The 21,107-nt window shown below is 39.9% G+C and overlaps 1 protein-coding gene across 1 annotated transcript in view; it reads left to right on the top strand.

Moving 5' to 3' along the window:
* LOC126396257 (inactive N-acetylated-alpha-linked acidic dipeptidase-like protein 2) overlaps window positions 1-21,107 on the top strand; it is a 770,727-nt gene that overhangs the window by 538,981 nt on the left and 210,639 nt on the right. Inside the window, exons 10-12 of the mRNA XM_050054195.1 lie at window positions 1,662-1,754; window positions 8,716-8,903; window positions 10,411-10,539. Of these exons, the coding sequence (XP_049910152.1) occupies window positions 1,662-1,754; window positions 8,716-8,903; window positions 10,411-10,539 (410 nt within the window). The remainder of the gene's footprint in view (window positions 1-1,661; window positions 1,755-8,715; window positions 8,904-10,410; window positions 10,540-21,107) is intronic.

The raw sequence follows: 21,107 nt of genomic DNA, 5'->3' as shown, positions 1-21,107 counted from the left end.
TGACAGTAGACCTGGTTTCAGCTGGCGAGCTTTTAGCGCACCTTCGGCGAAGCCTTTTGGCACGAAGCTGTCACTGCGCCAAGCTGGATCTGTCGACACCTCCCCCTGCTGCGCCACCACACCCATCTCAGCGCACCTCGGTCTAACAAACTACCAAACTGAACGCGCCTCGGGTTGCGCTGCTCGAAACTAGCTCTGCGCAAGGTTCGCCACCCTGCACCACCCTGCACCACCCTGCGCTGCGCCGGGAAACTAGAGTCCCTAGTGTGAACTATGTTAAGTCCACTGACAAAGCGGCAGGACGAGAACATGTTGGAAATACTGTGCAAGGGAGTGTGTGTTTGAGTTTGTTCTTATTGTACATGTACTTTATTATTTGNAAACTACCAAACTGAACGCGCCTCGGGTTGCGCTGCTCGAAACTAGCTCTGCGCAAGGTTCGCCACCCTGCACCACCCTGCACCACCCTGCGCTGCGCCGGGAAACTAGAGTCCCTAGTGTGAACTATGTTAAGTCCACTGACAAAGCGGCAGGACGAGAACATGTTGGAAATACTGTGCAAGGGAGTGTGTGTTTGAGTTTGTTCTTATTGTACATGTACTTTATTATTTGGTGGTGTCAGTTAGTCTGGTTGATCGATTTGTATCGTTCTTAAAATGACACCTCTCTGAAGTCATGTTGGACACCATTACCACTCTAAACACATTTTGTTGTCGTTTTTTTTTTCCTTTGTCTGTCCTGCACACTGATAGGCAACTCTACCCCCTGAAATTCAAACATTCATATCCAACAAATATGCAGTTAGAAAATATAATTTGAGGGAAATGTTATGCTACAGGGATTATGTTTTTATTTGATAAACATAACAAAGAATCATTTCTATTAAATGTATCTGCAAAATGTTCTCTGACAACAAATTTCATTTATATTTCTAAAGGTTTTGGGCCAAAGTGGTTAGTAGAGTGGATGAATCAGTCAAGACTGCCTAAAAATAATCTGTTGATTTGCTGGTTTTATTTTACCATCGAATTTGAAGATTGTTTCTCACCAGTTTTCTCTGATTTCAGTTTGCTTTTCTGTCTGGTATGTTTTAGTTTATATGGCACCAGCATCTATATCAGAGCCTGTAAGTCGTGCTGTTCCTCATTTACGTTCACTCTCTGGGCAATTACCAACAAAATAAGTGTTTAGTATTTTGCTGTTTCATCACACTGGGGACAAATTTGGATTCACTGTCACTCCTCAACTCGCATAATACATCAAATTGGCAAAGGCTGGTCAAAGCTAGGATCGTGTTTGAAACGTTGCCGTGCCACTGATAAGACGGCTCATAATTCTGAAGCCCCAACAGTCAGAAAAATTCCCAACTGAACCGCAAGGCCATTTTTTGCAACATCCTGTTATCCTGAAAAAACAAACAAAAGAAAAACATGCATTACTTTGAAAGGCATTTTCTCCACATATACACTACACATTCTCCCAAACAGAAACACATGGACAACTGGTTGATGGACAAATCACATTTTTTTTTGACAATTGGAATTAGAAGCTGTTTGGACAATGAGCTCTCCCTGTTTGAAATCACCTACAAGGAATTTCAAAAATGTTTTTCTTTTCCCCCAGTGCAGCTCATCTTAAAGTTTGTCTTTCCTTCTTCATAGAACGAAAGAAGATTACTCTGACTGTTGGAAACCAGGTGTCCTACAAGAAGATCTACAATGTTGTGGGATACCTGAAAGGAAGGAGGAACCCAGGTTTGTATAAATGCTCCATAGTTTTGTCTTCAAGCAAAAACTGTTTCTCAATATCTTAGTATTTGACAGAGCAATGACAAATGAAGATAAGAGTGCTCACTCTTTCAACCAATTAACCATCTTCATGATCATGATTCAGTTAAAGTCTTGCTAAAATGTTGATAACTTTTCGTCACATCTTTGTTATTTGTTTATCGCTAGTTTAAGTTCACATGAAAGGGTGTGGAGCTACGTGCTTGTTCACTCAAAATCCTGTTCATTCAGTTTAGCTTGAGACAAGCAGCACAACATAGGAGACATCTGTATTAAGATTTAAATGGTGGACAGCAAAGACCAATTTTGCACCCACCTACATATACAATAGTGAACATGAAAAAAAGTTGACTGAAAGTTATGTCCAGCCACATCCAGCTTGTGACAACAGTAGCTACATTAACAATAGCTCACCATTTAATTAACAAGAAAGCATTTGAGAGTTGAAACATTTATCACTGATTTAGTGATTAGTCAAATGTTTGATGATGCATTATTTAGTAACTTCATTTATTGTTCTAGCTATTGAAATGTAAATATTCTCTGTTTTATTTCATTCTAGTCTCTCATCCATTAACTCCCTTCAGGGGAATGAAACTATTCCCCTGTCGGGAGTTATTTTCCCAGTATTCACCGGCTCATTATACATTATCCCGCTTATTACACGGCTAATTATCAGTTAAATAAATAATGTTGTCTGCCTCTGCGAAGTGCATTAAAACCGACCGGATTCCACAACTTTTGGTGAAAGTTTTGTACTCACCCAGGCTTACTGGACTGAACCGAGGCATAAAACTCGCGTAAAATGTCATTAAGCACGACTGCCGAGTGTGTATTCAATTCCGGGTTCTTTTGTTTTTGGCAGAGAAAGTCCGTAGGTATTCTTTTTCTTCAGCGGCATCCGTTAAAATCAGCCACTTCTGTTTGTTTTTTCCCTCGGAAGTTGTTTGACAGCTGCAGTGTTGCAGGGCAGCATCCCTAGCAACGCTGGGCTACATAGCAACTGTGTGTAATGACCGTTGCTACTAGCAGCGGTCATTACACAGTAATATCAGACCGCAGAATGCCGCTACTGACCAATCAGAATACAGCATTTAATAGAGCCGTGTAATAAAGAGGTATATTTCACCTTGCTGTGGAAGTGGTAATGGGCATTTTTCAGAATCAAAATCATAAATACTTTATTGATCCCCAGGGGAAAGCACATAGTGTTACAGTCGCTCTGATGCTGAGCATAGAGAATTATAGAAGAAGAAATGTAAGTGTGAAGTATGTAAAAAATATAAAAATAACCATTTCCTGACTTTTTACAACAAGCTATTAATAAATTATTGGAGTTTAATTAATCAATTAAGAAAATTAGCAACAGTTCAAACCACTCAGGCTGTTCTCATTCACTGTTTGTCCTTATATCTACTAAAAGTAATGCACAATATTTGTATGGTTGGTTTGGTAAATTGTTGGAGAGAGTGGAATATGAGAGCTGTACATGCAAAATAGTAAGCTGAAAGAGGCCAAAGGGAACTGTACACCTGTAGAGTTAAGTTATAATTCTCTTCAGGTTTATTTCTACAAGTGACCTCTTTGAAATTACATGTAGTCATTTGATCCATTGTTAAGTTAAAGAATGTTAATTAGTTGAGCTTTAAACAATGTCTGCAGCTAACTTCACCCTTATGGTTTCTCTCTGTCATCCTGTTTTTTTTCCGTTTGTTTCAAGACTAGGGTTGGGTACTGAAAGTTGGTGCTTATATGGAACCGGTACCTATACAACCAATACCTACCGGACCGAAACAAAACGCACATTACAGTGCCTCCTTTTGGTGCTTTTTTTAATGCTATGTCTCCCTCTATTGGATGTTACACGTAACATAATAATTCATTCATTCGTTCATTTGTTGAGTGTATATTATTATTTAAAGGCACGTTAAGCACTGTTGGGAGTCACTTCTGTTTACGTTCAACAGTGTTATCAAACACAACAGAGCTAGCTTGAAACCACAAAATATCTCCATACTGCTCGTCCGTAGAGATCCAAGTGTCCTGAAGCCCCGGCATAAAAAGTTGTTTGGAAAAACATCACTTGAACTCTGTTTTTAGCCTCATTGTAGCCTGTAGCTCTAACTGCCTCCCTGGGCACCGTGTTCGTGCTTGCGCGAGACTGTGAGACATGGGCACCGCGTTCGTGTGTGTGTGCTTGTTTTCGCTGGTCTCGCGCTGGCTGGTTGGTACAGCCTCGACCCAAATGTTTTTGTCGCCATTTGCGGAGCCTGGGCTGCCTACAGAGACCGGACTTTAATAGAGTTAATATTATTGTAATGTTAATTTGTTAAGTGTTTTTTATTATATTTTAAAACTGTTAATAGAGTTCATATACCTATTTATTTATAGGTATTTCTAATTTGCCTCAGCAATAAATAAATAAAAACATTGTTTTTATTATAATTTAAAACTGTTATACAAAATACTCAAACACTTCTGAAAGATGGCTCATTTGTGCCACTTTTCAACCTCTATAAAAAACTCATATTTTGAGGTATCGGTTCAGGCACCGTTTAAGCACCGATACCGTTTTAAAAGTATCGGTTCGGCACCGGTATGGGGAAAAAAAAAAACATACGATACCCAACCCTATGCATTTTAGTCTATTCATAAGATGTACTGAGTGACAGGTCTCAAAAACATGTAAACATTTTAATTATCAGTCATACATACTGGGATTTATTTCAAATGAATCTTTTTTTTTTTCTTTCTTTTTTTCATTTGTCTCCTCCTGTGTCCCAGTCTAGTGTCAGCTCAGGTAATATCCAAACATATTTTGTCCTTTTAATGTTTAAATGGCAGCTCAGCCGCTTTTGCTAAGCTGTTTCTGCCTTCATCCTTTTATAATTGTCATTCTGCAGAGGAGACCCTTTATCTTGCCCTTGCCTCGCCCCCACAGACATCCTCCTCTCCTGCCCTCCCCTCTACTTGTAGCAATGCAAAGCTATTGTACCTGTCCTGCCCAGTCACTGGTGGAAAATTACCTTTCTGATTTACAGTGTGATATTAGGCAGCCATAATGGGCCACTAAAGCAGATAATATGGGCCACAAATCTCTGGAAGGAGCGACGCTTTAACTGGTTGTTGGCGTTTGATCATATGTCTGTTCGGCGCTCATTTATCTCGACCCTAAACAGGATGAATATTCATGCACATTCGCAAACGTTTTGACTCTTACAACCCACAATAACATAGAGGGCTATTTTACTTGAATCTGTATTGCTATATGCAAACAACACTTAGATAAAATGCGGTCTACTTACAGAAGATATATTTAAGTTGCACTTAGTGGAATTATGTTGCAATTTTTCTACCTTTTCATTGGTGGCTTCCCTACCTAGTACTTTGTCTTCAAAATCCTGACCACTAACCATCAGTTTTGCAATGGCATGAAGTGACTGATCAAACCTGGCTTCTCTTAAGTAAGTCTTGACATGATTACCACTGTAGCAATGCAATACAGAGTGACTAACATTGCCAACCAGAGGGGTATTTCACAAATTTAAAAAAAACTCAAATTGTATCCAATACTTTTTATAGTTTTTGGTGCTCTCTCTCAACACTGTTACTCGACATATTATCTTATTGCAGAAGCATCAAGCCCGGACAAATTATCAGTGTAGCTTTAGTTCAGAGGACACCTCAGCATGCTGAACCCTTCATGTTCTGTCAGTGTTCAAACTTTGAAAAGCATCCTGATTACCAGACCATCTTGTGTATTACAACAGCTTCACTGTTACATAGCTGCACATATCATCCTCTCAATCCTCCCACCTGTGTGGTCCTCTTCAAGCCTTGTAATTATGTCTACATGACTCTGAGATTAGCTTGTCTGCTCCACTGTAAGTGTAGAAACAAGAGGAAGGTGTAAAGCTATAACAGGTAAAGGAGAAATTAGATGTGTGATACCAGCTAAAGTTAGCTTAAACATTCAGAGTTGTTCAGATGTAACCACCTGAATCCTTAACAGGGAATCAAAGAAAGGCATGTATATCAAATTTGACATGAAGCCCTGCATTATAAAGAATGAGGAGGTGTTAAACTTAAGCTTCAAATCAGCTTGACAGCATCAGTTAGCGTCACTTACAATACCAGATTCCCCTAGTCAATGCTCATCTAAAGTGTTTATTTAGAGAGTAGCATATGCTTCGACTTTGTATGTACTAATAAAGCTATCTGATGCTGGCAGAAAATGTGACAAAGGGGGTAAAGGCTGTAAGGATTGTAACTTTTGTCGTTCTTTACAATTCCCATGAAAAAACACAGCTGACAATGTTTTAGTCTTTCCTCCAAAATGTTCTAACTTTTGAATATACAGTTGTTGAAGGCAAAACAAGAAACAAATAGGGGAAGTTACAAAGATGACAGCAACAGCACAATTAAGGAAAAGTGAGAGGAAAGTTTAACTCTTTAAAAACATACCTCCTGCAGGCGGCCACAGGAGATTGTTGTTTGTATGATCCTGTTTACATAGATCTAAAATAAGAACCACACTAGTTTGAGAATTCATTTTGTTTGCAGCAGAAAGCTAAGGCTTCTGTCCTCACTGTCATCATGTCATGACCTGCTGTTACCTTACCTAACGTGCCACACAAACTTGGTATTTCACTGTAATTACGTTGGTATATCCCCATAATGGCCACGGGACATCGTTGTTTGCATAACCCTTAATATATATTGATTTAAAATAAAAAACATAATAGTTGGAGCATTCATTCTTTTTGCAGCAGAAAGCTAAAGCCTCTGTATTTCCTAGCATCACGTCATTACCTTGTGTTACCTTACCTTACATGCAGTGCAAATGTAGTATTTTGCCAGAATTACGCTGGAATTACCCCACAGATTTCCCCCTAATGACTGCAGGAGATTGTTGTTTACATAATCCTGTATATATCAACCATATAAATCATAATAGCTAGAATATTCATTCTTTTTACAGCAGGAAGCTAAGGCCTCTGCTCTCTGTGTCATCACGTTGTACGCTTGTAGTGACATTATTGCGTGATGTTGTGGTGCAAAACCATGCGAAAACATATGGTGGCGCCAGCGGGATAAATGACTCTATCACAACACCTTTGCACTCTGCTCATAGAAATGAGTATATCTCAAGAACTACAGAATGTGCATAGACAACTTATGGAGTGTCAAGAAATATTTTGCGTATGTTTTGTTTAGTGTTTTTATTTTGTGAAATCTAAAGAAAACCTTTTTTTTTTTTTTTTAAATGACACTATTTCAATTATTATAAAACGTATTATGGGTTATTGATTTACATAACCTTTTTAGCTTAGGTTGTGCAGATTTAAGTTATATGAAACATTTGAAGACACTCCATGAAATGACATTAGAGTGAGCAAAAATACCATTGTGGGCACCTGCCGACAATTTCTATTGAGTTCAAAGAGTTAAACCTTAGTAGTAGCATAATTGATGAAAGTTATATTTTCTTGAATTTTTCATGGGGACCATGACTTACCTGAGCCTCGCCAATTAAATGCATCACTTCCCTCAACCACAGACTTTGACTGGAAATATGTGGCCTTTTCCAATTTTATAAAAATTAACCTTCTTGAGAGTTAAAAAGGTCACAGCAATTTGACTCTAGTTTTTGGGCCCACAAAATCTGAGAGTTTTAAACACAGAGCTCTACAAATGTAATAATTCAAAATCATATAGCCAAGGGTGGCAGAGAAAGACATAATCTAGTCACCGAGGGAATCTACATTAGAGTGGGATACCTTAGTAAGTCAAATCTCTTAAATGCATGTCATGATTTGAGGCTGTATACTCCCTCCATAGTATTATACCCAACTCCAAATCCATTTCCCATGTAGATGTTAAAATACAGTGTCTACCAAGGGATGCTCCAGGTATACATTATTATTATTATTATTATTATGTATACATTATTATGCACTGAAATATCGCTCCTCAAGCTGAGGGGAGCAATATGTGGGCTGAATGCCTCTAGAAAGACAAGTGAAGGTAGTTCATTAAGATCGAACACAGCTACAAACCTGAAGACATCTAAAAAACCTAGGACTGAGGTACAGTACTGAAAAAAAAAACAAAGAAACCATCTCCCCTCAACTACACTAAACCTCAGTTGGTGCCTGCTGAACCATTAATAATTTATCCAGACCTGAGGGCAGCAGGAACACAGCTTCATGTATTTAATGATTTCTTTTATTCATAAATGTTTCATACAGATGCTTCATTTAATCTTTAGTGTGTGAATCCTGAGCAATAAACATAGCCATGAAAAAACATATACAATTTAATGAAAAAAAAATTATAGAGCAAATTGCGCTTTCACATATGACTGATTTGAGGCAGTTTACAGTAATGGTTGATTTACCCTGGAAGCTGCTCTCAGTGCAATAATATGTTGTCAGATTCTTAGGCTAAGCTAGCAGGCTTCTCTAAGCACCTCTTTTCTCAAACAAAGTCATCAGCGCTCTGTGTTGGAGTGATGAGCTTTGCTCTCTTCTTCTCTTAGCCTGCAGGAAGCTGCTTTGTGCATCCACACTCTATCTTTGTAGAAAATGTAAGGCATACAAAGAAGCCTGGAGCATTCATGTTTGTGTGTGTCTGTGTGTGAACGTGGGTGAGTGTGTTTCCCAGGGAAACCATACATTCACTGTACGTAAATACCATTTTGTTATAGTTTTCCAGAGCTATGCATTTTCATTTTATACATCTACATTCATCATTTATTTTCCTCCATTTGTTTCTCCATCCACATCACATCTCTTGATGCTTTATGTTTGTCTCTGAGAGTTAAAAACAGATCTATGTCAACAACATCCACTTTATTATACAGTAGCATTAGTCACCTACAGCCAAAGAAATAAATTCATGAATTGCTGTTTTTATATGTTGTCAGATCGCTATGTGCTGGTTGGCAGTCGTCATGACAGCGACCAGGGAGGCGGGGCTTCAGCCATCATGAATCAGCTCATCGCAGCGCTGACAGAGCAGTCCAAAAGAGGATGGGTGCCAGACCGTACCACTGTGTTTTGCTCATGGGGAGGGTCAGCCCTAGGGAATATTGGGTCCTATGAGTGGGGAAAGGTCAGTAAACACAAGAGCATCTGTTTTATTAAATGTCAATTTAGGGGTCAAAGGTTGTGGCTATATATGGATCACCATACACATAGAGAAACCTATTTTTCTGCCTCTGCACTGGTGATAGCTTTGGTTGGAAGCATTATGTTTTTGGGTTGTCTATCCATATTCTTGTGTACACTTTGAGGGAATTTCTTTGAATTTGGCACAACTATCCACTTGCATTTAAGGAAAAAATAATTGGATTTTGGTGGTCAAAGGTCAAGGTCACCGTGACCTTGCATCTGTCTCATTCTTATGAAGGTGATATCTCAAGAACACCTCAAGGAATTTTTTTATTTTTTTTATTTTACAAATTTGGCACAAATGTCCACTTTGAATCAGGGATTAACTGATTAGAATTTAGTGGTTAAGGGTCAAGGTCACTGTGACCTGTCTTATACTCGTGAACTCTATATATTAAGAAGGCCTAGAGGTAATGTCCTCAAACTCGGCACAAATGTCCTCATGGAATGAATTGTTTAGAAAATGGTCAGCACAAAACATGTTTTCATCGGCTAATTAATAGGATAAAACGATGAAGTGATGACATTTTATATTCAAAGGGTCAAAGGTCAACTTCACTGTGACCTTATTATGTTCTGCAAAAACAGTTTTTGGCCATTACTCAATATTTTAACTGATGAACAGAAGGAGACATTTGGTCAGATACTGAATTGGTGACACTAATCTTGGGTGTCCTCCTTGAAACTGTGCTGATTGTATAGATCTTCTGTGTTTTCATCCATGTTTTCACAGACATCGATGCAATCTGTAACTGCTGATTGACGGGTGAGCAGAGGCATACAATAGCAAGGTTGTAATTCTAGTTTCAGAAAAACTTTTTCCTTTTCTGACGCTGCTAGGGCTTGGTAGCAGTTTCTGAAAATGGCCCTAATTAGCAATTACAAGAAGAAAGAGGAAAGCCATTCTAAGTAGTGGGTGTTTATACTATAATCTTCCAATGCAGGAATGCTGCCACAATAGAAGAACAACTGGACACACCTGCAATCAGACTATATTGTTTTGATTGAGTAGGACTCATTTATGACTGGCTATTTATTATTCTTATTCCCACATAACCCAGTTACAGTTTTGGCTGACAATGACTTCCTATAGAATTAGAAAAACGTCTTTGGCAAAAATGTCTGGGATACTTACATGTACTTCATAAAATTTTCAGATTAAAACAAATTGTAGGTTTTCATTTGATGGATTAAAATTAGATTGAATTACAATGCAAGCAAAAGCAGAAGACAAACAAATGGCTGCAGAGGACAATAATGGAATCCTAAGAACTGGAAAGGACTCTTTTGTGGACTTGAGATAATGATAATGATGAAAATGTGATGACAACAATTATTTAATTATGAATATCATTGGAAGCGTAATGATAATAACCTCTGTGTGTGTGTGTGTGTGTGTGTGTGTGTGTGTGTGTGTGTGTGTGTGTGTGTGTTCGTGTTCCCTTCAGGATAACAGTGTTGTCCTACAGAGCAGTGCAGTGGCCTACGTCAGTCTGAACTCTCCAGTCAGAGGGACAGAGACTCTGAGAGCTACAGCTTCTCCAACACTACTGCAGCTCACTTCAGATATACAGAGAGTAAGTATTACTGTATTACTGCTGCTGAAAGCTCTGCTACAAATGTTATCACTACTACTCGCACATATGACTGCTAACATCACTGCAACTCACAGCAGGTGTGGAGTTACCTGACAACATGAATAGTATTACTACTAATTGCACTTCAACTAATACTACTGCAAATGTTTTTAGTGGTACTGAAGCACAATTTAGATACTGAGGGTAATCTGCAATATTAGCTTATTTCACCTCAAATTCTGTATTGCAAGACAACCGACGGATATTACGGGACATTATTTACAAATAATAAATACAGGACTACTGAAAAAAAAGTTTAGAAAAAAATTATATTAGTTGCTGGGTGTTTTGTTGTTTTGATGTTGGTGTGTGTGTGTGTGTGTGTGTGTGTGTGTGTGTGTGTGTGTAAGAAGTCTAGCGTAATAGAAAGAGCGTAAGTCAAGGAGAGTGTGGAAGCACATAAAACAGAAAAAATAATCACTGCGAGTTTAACTGACTATAGCCTTACTGTTTGCTATTATATTTAATTGCAAGCTGCTATCATCTCATCTGTGTGCATCTCAATCTACCTGCAATTTGACAAACTTTTGATGAAGGCTATTCTATCAACTGTGGAACTGAAGTACCTTGAACAGAGAGAAACAAGATGCTGGAATAATCTAACACATACAAACTGCATTAAAAAAAAAGAAAAAGGAAACCTACTATGCTGTGTTTCAGATTGCATACTTCTGTGCTCATACATACTATTTTTAAAAGCACAAGGGCTTTCACATTTAGTAGTATGGCAAAATGCAGTGCACTGTAAGGACCTAGATGGTGCAGTCATAAAGGTAAAAAAGTTGGGTGTGGAGTTTTGGGAACTTCTCACCCTCAGTGGTCACCTTGTTGCCTACATAGCAGAAATAGCAGGACCACAAACACAACACAGTGAACACAGAAGCAGTGTACTAATATACATGTGTATTTTTCACTACCACTTCGCTGTTGTTGGATGTAAGCCGTCAGTTTGTTTAATAGGTAATCCTGTAATAAATTGGTACTGCAAACTACAATGCAAATGCTAAGGTTAGCTTGCGAGCTAGCTATCAGCAGCATATTTTATTATCGGGCATTGACGTTACATGTGCTGTGGCGTAAACTATACGGTCCAGGGGTGTGATGTTAGTTACATTGGTGTTTATGCATGTTAAATTGCATCCTCACTGTAGATAATTTTAGTATTTCATTTGTGGTCTGATGCCTGACAAACTATGAATATTAGCAGAATGTGGCAGCTATCTAGCATCAGCCACAGATATTCATAATGTGCTTTGAAAGCACTTTCATTTTAATTCAATAAATAAATGAATATGGAAGAAGAGAAGTGGGCAAAAGAGCAGATATAGCAAGCATATATTTTGGGGAGTGAAAGTCATTTGTCAAATGTTGGTGATGATGCTCTGCCCGGATCACAAGCAGAAAAAGAAAAGCTGTCAAATCTTATAACCGTCATTTCTGTTAAGTGTGCCAAAGCCACTACTCTGTCAACATCTGAGCAATATGTAAGTAAGCATGTAGTGTATGGAGTGTACTGCATGTGAGTGTACTAACAGAAGTATCTGATTTGAGACACAGATACATCTTTTTCAACAAAAGCAAAGGAGAAGGAGTTCCCGGACAAACAATGGGGATCAGTGATTGGTGGAACACATTCACAGATCATTTACATTTATGTCTGGCAGCTGATTGGTCAACTGAACCTCTCAGCTGCTCTCACACTCCTCAAACATGGTCAGCCCAGAGAGCTTTGGTCACATGGAAGCATTAGCACAGCACTGGCTGAGGGATACTGGTGGCTCTCTTCAAGGGAGAGGAGCTAAGATTTGTGGCTATCTTTTTTTTTTAATGTTGCTGAGGGGACTGCTAAATCTAGCAAGACAGTTGCTAAATTGGCAATGCTGGTCAGAAATAAACAGCATTCTGTGGAGATGCAAGGCCCCCTGATGCTACTGAACATGTTAAAGGTGCATCCTAATGATTATTTTCACTTTCTTACTACCTGCATGGCACATGCAATTTTTATGTATTGTGTGCCCAACTCAAGAGTTATGAGTACACATTATGTAAAATTACAGCCTCTGCAGGATTAAAAAAGAAATCTCTCTATGGCAACTGCCACTGGTTTAATATTCAACCCAGAGATAATATAGAGGAATGAAGTAAAAGCAACACATACATGTTTTTTTTCCACAGGAAAAAGAAAGGTCCAAGGTTGTACAACACAGGGTTGCATAATGAAATACAGTTGTAGTCCATTTATGCTACCCAAGATAAACGAAACAAAACTGAGCACTCAGCCTTGTGCCTACGACCACATCACAGCCATGCTGATACGCAGTACAACAGCACTCCTTCTGTGATACTGCTTACGTGTCGCCCCATTTTATATCATATCAACACATTACTGTTGTCTCTTTTTTTTTTACCCAGATATTGCCACCGTTTTGACTTTTTCACCCATACCATGCTTATTTTACCTCCATCAGTGTTCCTAATTTTGCTCCACTTCTCTCTCTTCAGCGCCTCATTCTCTTCACGCTGTCTATGTGCTCTGCTTTCATTCATCTGTTTCTACACATTCTTGTTCTCTATAACTGATTGGCATGATAGTCAACACAGTAATGAGAGAAACATAATCACAAGACACGGGGACACTTTGACTGTTCTTTAAAGTATGTCACCTATTCTGTGAGAGGGGGAGGAAGCCGCTTTCAATATGATCTAAATAGAAGCAACTTCACTCTCACCCCATCCCACACATTCACACACAATCTGCAATGGCCATTCTACTGATTAAGTATAGCAGCTCTATGATTCAACCTCCCAAACTGTCTCTTTATTCCAACCTGGGGGTGTTTTTGCAGATATGTTCAACCCTCGCAGACATCTTCTTCCTAACTCTCACTATCTCTTTAAACTTTGAAAACTTTTGCCTTTAAAAAAAAACACACCTCATCGTCACTTTCTCTCATGTCCTTCCTCCGCCTCCACTGCCGCCTCCTCCTTTTTTTGTTCTTCCCCTTCTCCCTTAAGCACTACATCCCTCTCTCCCCACCTTGCTCCCTCTCCTTCTATCACCTCTTAATCTCCTCTTTCATCAGCAGCAAGCACTGCATCTCCCCACCCTCTCATTTTCCTCATTAAAATCTGCCTCTTGCTTCTCCTCTGTCTTCTCACTCTGTCTCTTCAGGTCATGCTATATAGTATTTTTATTTGTGTCTTTAGGTTAGTCATCCATCCTCAGGGAAGATTCATGTTCCTGTCAGGCACTTCAGCAGGTACAAGAGGTCACGAGTGAACAGATCGTACAGCGCAATGTCCCTTTATTCCCCTGCTCTACCATAAACTAACTAATTAGTAGGAATGGCCCAGTCTACCTGTGACATTCAGCTGTAATGAAGCTACAGACAGCCTCTGCCAAAGCCATATAAAGAGAGGAAGAAAAAGAAGATAGGGAGGAAGTAACTTTTGATGTTCTTTAATGAAATATCTTTCACAGGAAAAGGAAAAAACTCAGACAATGTGTGCATTCACTTGAAACTCTACTTCTGTTCTGCTTTTTTCTATCAAAATCATTCGTTCTCTCAGGTTTCATGCTAAGTTCCTCATGCTCGTAGCTGCAGCTTCAATACTGTCTTCTTTAAGGAATATGGTCTATATAAACCTTACGCTCAGACATCATTCTTAGCGGCCATAAATACCCAGGGGACATTAGTGCTGCTGTAAATACTGCTGTAGGAAAGGAAACTTACAGGAGCTTGTATGCAGCGTGCTGCAGTCTGATTGGCTTTCTCTTCATTGCCCAAGGACGATTTCTCACTCAACTCGACACTTTTTCAATTCAAATCTTGCTACCTGGAACGTAATCGCCTATATATTGACGGTGCATCAACTCCACCTGTAAAATTTACAGTGTTCTGTCTGACAGCTGGCTTTGCTCCTAACATTTAGGAGATACAGCAATTTAGTCACAAGAGTATTATTAAATTGGGTTGGTTTTGGTTAAAGGAAGGAAATTACTTTGTATTAATGCATAATGGAGCTAAACATTGTATTACAATACTGCCTATATTAGTGGTGGGAATCCCCAGGCACCTCACGATTTGATTACGATTCAGAGCACAGCACAGCGATTCCATTGTAAAAAGATTATCCATGCCTCACCAGGAATCTCTTTGTAAATAAATTTTTGATTTCTATACATGAAATTTTTTTCTCACTGTGTGACTACTTTAAAACTACCTTTAAAACATAGCATGCTGTTTTTGTAGTGATCCACAATGACAGCTCTGTTGTGTTATTTAAAGTCTCCAGCAGTGAAGAGCTGCCTCTCTGCTGCAAGTTAGTTCTGGGGATAGCCACAATGCTGGGCAGGCATTGCTGCCTTTTGTGAAGGTGATATACAAGTTGAAGCTATAGTGCGTAACTTCTGTCGCCTCCCAGCAGATAATGCGTTATTATAACTAATAAGCCGGCGGCACTTCCATGTACACAGAGTAACACTCTCCAGTCGCCACACACCGTACACAGAGTAACACTCGCCAGTCGCCACACACCGTACACAGAGTAACACTTGCCTTTATGGTAGGATCCACTTCTGAACCGTGTCTCGGCCGCTTCTCCGCCATGTTGCTTTCTCTTTCTACCTGCGCTCTACCTCGTGCTATGACACTATCCACTCTTCCTCCCCCTCCCTTCTTGTTGTGAGGAAGCATTTCCTGTGTGCCAGCGCAGGAATGTCGCCGGTCGACACGCATACTAAAAATGATATATATTGAAAAATACCGCGAGATGTTAGAGGAGCCGATCGGCTTAATCAGCATTGTGTCATCTCCTCTGGTAGTGGCTTGGGTGAAACGGACATTTACAGACCTGTAGAAGTTACGCACTATAGCTTTAAGTATATTACCTATTAGTATTAGTATTAGTCCATCTGGATTGTCCAGGTTCTACACTGCCCTCGCGGTTAAGTTTCGCCTCTTTCATTCCATTAAAGGGATAGTGCACCCAAAAATTCAGCCATTATCTACTCACCCATATGCCGACGGAGGCTCAGGTGAAGTTTTAGAGTCCTCACATCCCTTGCGGAGATCGTGGGGGGAGCGGCTAGCACACCTAATGGCTGACGGCGCCCCAGACTAATGTCCAAGAACACAAAATTGAAACCACAAAATATCTCCAACATGCTCATCCGTAGTGATCCATGTGTCCTGAAGCCCCGACATAAAAAGTTGTTTAGGAAAACGTCATTTGAACTCTGTTTTTAGCCTCACTGTAGCCTGTAGCTCTGACTGCTTCTCTGTGCTCCCCGCTCATGTGTGCATGCTTGCGCGAGACCAGTGAAAGCATGAGCTTTGCTTACCCGTGTTTACATCACGTGACACGTGCACCGCAGAGAGAGACAGCAGTAACTACATATCCGAGACCAACACCATTGTTCCTCCACAGACTTCTGGAGTGGACGCCATCGACGGAACTGTTCTAGTTTTATCCATTTCTTCATAATAAGCCACCAATCTGCACTGGCTGTAATAGAAGAAATACAATGCATTGTGATTTCACATTTGGACAGCACGTAATGCAGTAGCATTGCGGTGGTCAGGGGTTTGGTTTTATTTATAAGCATACATATAAATATGCTTATAACTCTATTGAAGTCCAGTCTCTGTAGGCAGCCCAGGCTCCGCAAATGGCAACAGAAACATTTGGGTCCAGGCTGCACCAACCAGCTCGCGCAAGCGTGCACACGTGAGCGCGGAGCACAGAGAAGCAGTCAGAGCTACAGGCTACAGTGAGGCTAAAAACAGAGTTCAAATGACGTTTTTCTAAACAACCTTTTATGTCGGGGCTTCAGGACACTTGGATCACTATGGATGAGCATGTTGGAGATATTTTGTGGTTTCAATTTTGTGTTCTTGGGTTCTCTTGGGTGGCGTCAACCATTAGGTGTGCTAGCCGCTCCCCCTGCCGATCTCTGCAAGTGATGCGAGGACTCTAAAACTTCACCAGATCCTCCCTCGGCATGAGGGTGAGTAGATAATTACTGAATTTTTCATTTTTGGGTGCACTATCCCTTTAACATCTCGTTATTCATAAACATTTAGCTACACGAATGTTTGCAAATAGATGCCAAATCATCCACGTCAGTATTGCAGTGTTTCTATCAATTATTTCCCCCACCCCTAGCCGATATACAACCTACTGTATTTTCATTAGCAACAGAAAAAATTCCAGAGAGTTCAATTATATGTCAGAACCGTCAGAGGTCTTGAATGCTGCCTGAAAATGATATCAAGCCCCTTGTGATGTCCCTGCATCACTACAGATATCTATCCTCAAAAGATATTTGAATTAGGGTCTGCTTACCAGCTGAGTTCTATTGAGAATGTTACTACAGACAGGTTCAGACAGGACAGAGTCCATTTTTGTTTGGTAGATAGTGATCTGCTATCATAGTTTACAAACCAACTTCATGCTTTAACGTGAAGGAAACTGCCATTTTTTGGACTGTTGCAAAGGACAGTGATGTCCCTTCTACTAATCAGTCCACAAAAACCTGAGTAGTCAAGTTTCAAGCAAATTTTAAACAATTTTAACAAAATTTCCAAGGACTTTTGCCAGAAATAAAAAGGAATTAGTGCATGTTTCCATCCACCATTGTTATGTCACTATTAGGAGTTGGCTGTAAGATGATGCAGTCTAATTAAAAGAACTCTGGTCAAACCTCAACCAAACATAAAGTGTGTAGAAGATGTGATGGAAATGTGGCATTCATGTTTGTTTCATGTATTATTTTTAGAAACCTTGCAGTCGTCATTGTTCTAAAAAAGATGTGATGTTTTTGTCTGTCACAATGTTTTGTCTCTTTAGTGGAGCTGAAGCTTCAGTGGGCATTTAACTCACACGCCTCATGCACATCACTATTTATTCCGTTTCTATTGCAGTGATTCACATTATGCTTTTATCGATACACTAACTTTTCTACCTCAGCTAAGCTTTTATGGAATATTTTGACTATTTTGTTTTTTGAATTACCTGTGTTTCCACTCAGGGTTTTTTTTTAAATGCGCAAATTGAGCGGAAAGCAGGTGGTTGAAAACACACTTACTGACTCTGTTTATACTGGGGAAACAGACATCAATGAGCACAGCTCCAGATCTATTTGAATGCCTGAAAGATTTTGAGAGGTGGGCAGCAACTGAGAGTCCAGGAACCAGGTCCTCTGAGTTAGTGAAAATGATACCCAATATGTAATAAATCAGAATTGCTGCCTATTATGTTGACCTCATGTGTAGTCCCTGTCCACTCAGAAACCTGATGACATACAAGACCTTAAATATTTTAGGCCTAAATCAGACACTCCTAAATCGGATATCCCCTGTTTGTCTCCATTTCATACCCCTCTGTTTTAGCTGCACTCACAAAAAAGGTGTATAGAACCAGAAAATGGCCCATCCACTGCAGAAACTATTTTGCCATTACAAGATATACACAGTTTGTGTTAAACAGAAAAAGTTTTATTACTTACCTGTAGATAGATGTTAAAGTTAGACTACTGGATATTGGTGCCATGAAACATCCTTGTGGGAAACTCTTTATAGCAGCGTGCTTAAATGTTTCCATGTGACCACTTTAGTATTGTGCACAGACCCTTAAAGGTCCCAAGCAGCTTAGTGTTTTGGTATGTTAATAAATCAAAAGGGTCAAATGAATCATTACAGCGCTCCAGAACAACAAAGCATGAACCAAAGAATCCTAGAAAGTGTCCTTAGTGTTTACTTTATATTTACCCTCTTGTCTCGTCTCGCCTCGCCTCGATGTACCTAATTGTCCATTCAGTGGCAGCTGTATCTCTGGCACGCTCTATGGCATTATTCATTATCTCAAGAGTCTCAGAGCTGTCCCAGGTATGCTCCCCACCTCCCAATATTAAGAAACACGTCTAAGCATGTCGTTAATCATGTTTGCGCAATGGCCGTAATACTTCCTACTTATCTTTGCTGGGACCTGTCTTCCAAGTCGAGATGCTGCAGCACTGATAGTTTTGGAATGGGTGCTTGGGAACCAATTATAATACAACTAGATACTTCTTTTGTGGGGGATTTACACAAAGAGGGGGGACAACAAGGGGGTTGATGGACAAAAAGAAGGCAAGAAGATGAGAAACAAGGGTGGAAAGATAGAAACAAGAGAGGCTTTGGTGGCTAGAAGAATACAAAATAAATGGAGAGGAGCTTGTGCTTTAATTGGGTATTGTTCCAGAGATGTATTTGTGTCTAGTCTCCAGTCACCAGAGTGTGGGTGGCTTGTAGCAGGTACCTCCATTTGAAAACAAATGGTCACCAGTGGAGAGTGCATTGTTAGACTGAAAAAAGACCAGAGTGGCAAATCCTTCATCTGCCCTCCCTCCAAGAACTGGCCGTGGACCTGTGTGGCTGTCTGTTCACAAGTACGTGTTTTTGTGTGTGTTCACGTTGAGATCTGTGTGTTTGTGTGTGCATTCTATGAGTTTAGTTGGCTACTGTGGTGTGATTTAAACCCCTCTGAGCTCTGTGTGGGGACCGAAGTTGTTTATAGTACATGCTACTGTCTGTCCCATACAAAATAGGCCATAGGTCATTGTCACATGATTCCACACTGCCTCCTGTGTTGTTTATATGGAGCTTAAAGATTAATAACACTGCATGATACCTTGTTTCCCTGCTATTTCTGTGATAATTTGCTCATTTAGTAACAAATTTGTCTTGCAAAGCGACTACTAATTAATCTAACTAATATAATGTAAATACTCAGCCATGTTATCCGACTGTCTTTACCAGAAATTATATTTATTTACTGCTAGATGTTTTGCTAAATATATTGTGAAGGAACTGCTGCTAGGATCATGACTGTGTTTACTGGCAATTATTTTTTTCCCGTCCATGAAGTGATAAATTCCTCCACTGCTCAGAAGATGTATGCAGGAAGTTGGATGTATTATGCAGATGGTTGGCGTGCAGGGATACAGGATTTTGAAACCACAGACTGTGGTTCCCACATGTTGTTAGGTATAGGTAATGCTAGGGGTAACACGTAACAGAAGTTACATGTTGAAGTAATATATTATGTTTTAGCAGTAATAAAGTAATATAATGCGTTACCAACAGGATTTCAAGTAAGATTACTCCATTTAGAATGTCATATGGCATGTTAACCACCCAAAATAAACTGTTTATTGTTCATTCACATTGATCCACACCACTCCGCTTACACCAGTGCGCCACCAGAGAAAATATCCCCCGAACGTTGTTGTGTCTTGTCATGTCACTACAGACTACATTATGGAAGGGTGTCAGTGATAAGCACATCTGGGTGATGCCATACTGTGCATTAGCATGTTTTAGCGTGTTTCATTTAATACACCTGCAACGTATCCTATTCTGCTTCTGCGTCTTAAGGCTGCTTGAACACAGTGGGGACAGGAATCTGGCCTTCACTTTGTTTTTTTGCTCGTCCCGGTGAGTGGCATATATGGATGATGCCATTGAATACGCATTAGTATGTTGGATGTTTTTCTTTTCACATCCCCTTGAACTGCGGAGCAACGACTGCACATCATCCCATTCTTACGCATAACTCTCTCCCGTGGCTGTTGTGGCTGACCATCACACTGGGAACCAGCAGTGGTTATTCCAGCACCAGTGTATTAAGTTGTGCTTGTCATAGCAATTTACTCACACGCAACAAATATTGATCCTTATCTCATAATAGATCAGAGTTTGATCCACTGTCTTCCTGCCCGTCCCCGTGTCCGAGGCTTTTAGTTTATTAAAAAGGGTCAAGGCTATTTAATTTTTCTATATAATCATGCTATTGTTAATATAAGCACAGGATTTTAATACAAAGTGGTAACCACTGTATGTGAATGCATGAATGGGTCAGACCTGTGCAGCACTGGATTTGAAATGAACTGTAACTGGAGCTTCTGGGCTTTGATCACTTGCTATGAAACAACAGTAGCCGGTCATTTTGGTTCAAGTAACACGAAAGTGGTGTAGTAAGTAACTTATCACTCTACACAGAGAATGATGTTGTAAAGTAACTTATTACTTTCAATGGAGGTATCTAGTAATATGTACACTACATTTTAAGAAATAATTTGCCCAGTACTGGGTATAGTACGGTGACCAGACGTCCCCGATTTCTAGGGACAGCCCCCGATTTGGGTGACCTGTCCCTGGTAAAAGCTGTCCCCGATTTTGACATTGAATGGGGGAAAAATGCGCGCAGACTCAAACACCAGTTTTTAAGGTAGTCAGTAAACGCATCGCCAGAGAAGATGTCGTATGATGTACAGACGTTATCAGGAGGCACGACCAGACGCAGCAGCATCAACAACAACAATCTAGAGGCGGCAAAAAGGAGAGAAGAGGAGACCAGCGGCCACGTTAAATGGTATGTTGTGTATGAACTTATTTATTTTGTGTGAGCTGGCAGTAGACTTGACTCTGTGTGTGTGTGTGTGTGTGTGTGTGTGTGTGTGTGTG

Source organism: Epinephelus moara, chromosome 10 (genome assembly GCF_006386435.1).
Source record: "Epinephelus moara isolate mb chromosome 10, YSFRI_EMoa_1.0, whole genome shotgun sequence".
Classification (NCBI taxonomy): Eukaryota; Metazoa; Chordata; class Actinopteri; order Perciformes; family Serranidae; genus Epinephelus; species Epinephelus moara.
This window is presented reverse-complemented; position numbering and strand designations above follow the sequence as displayed.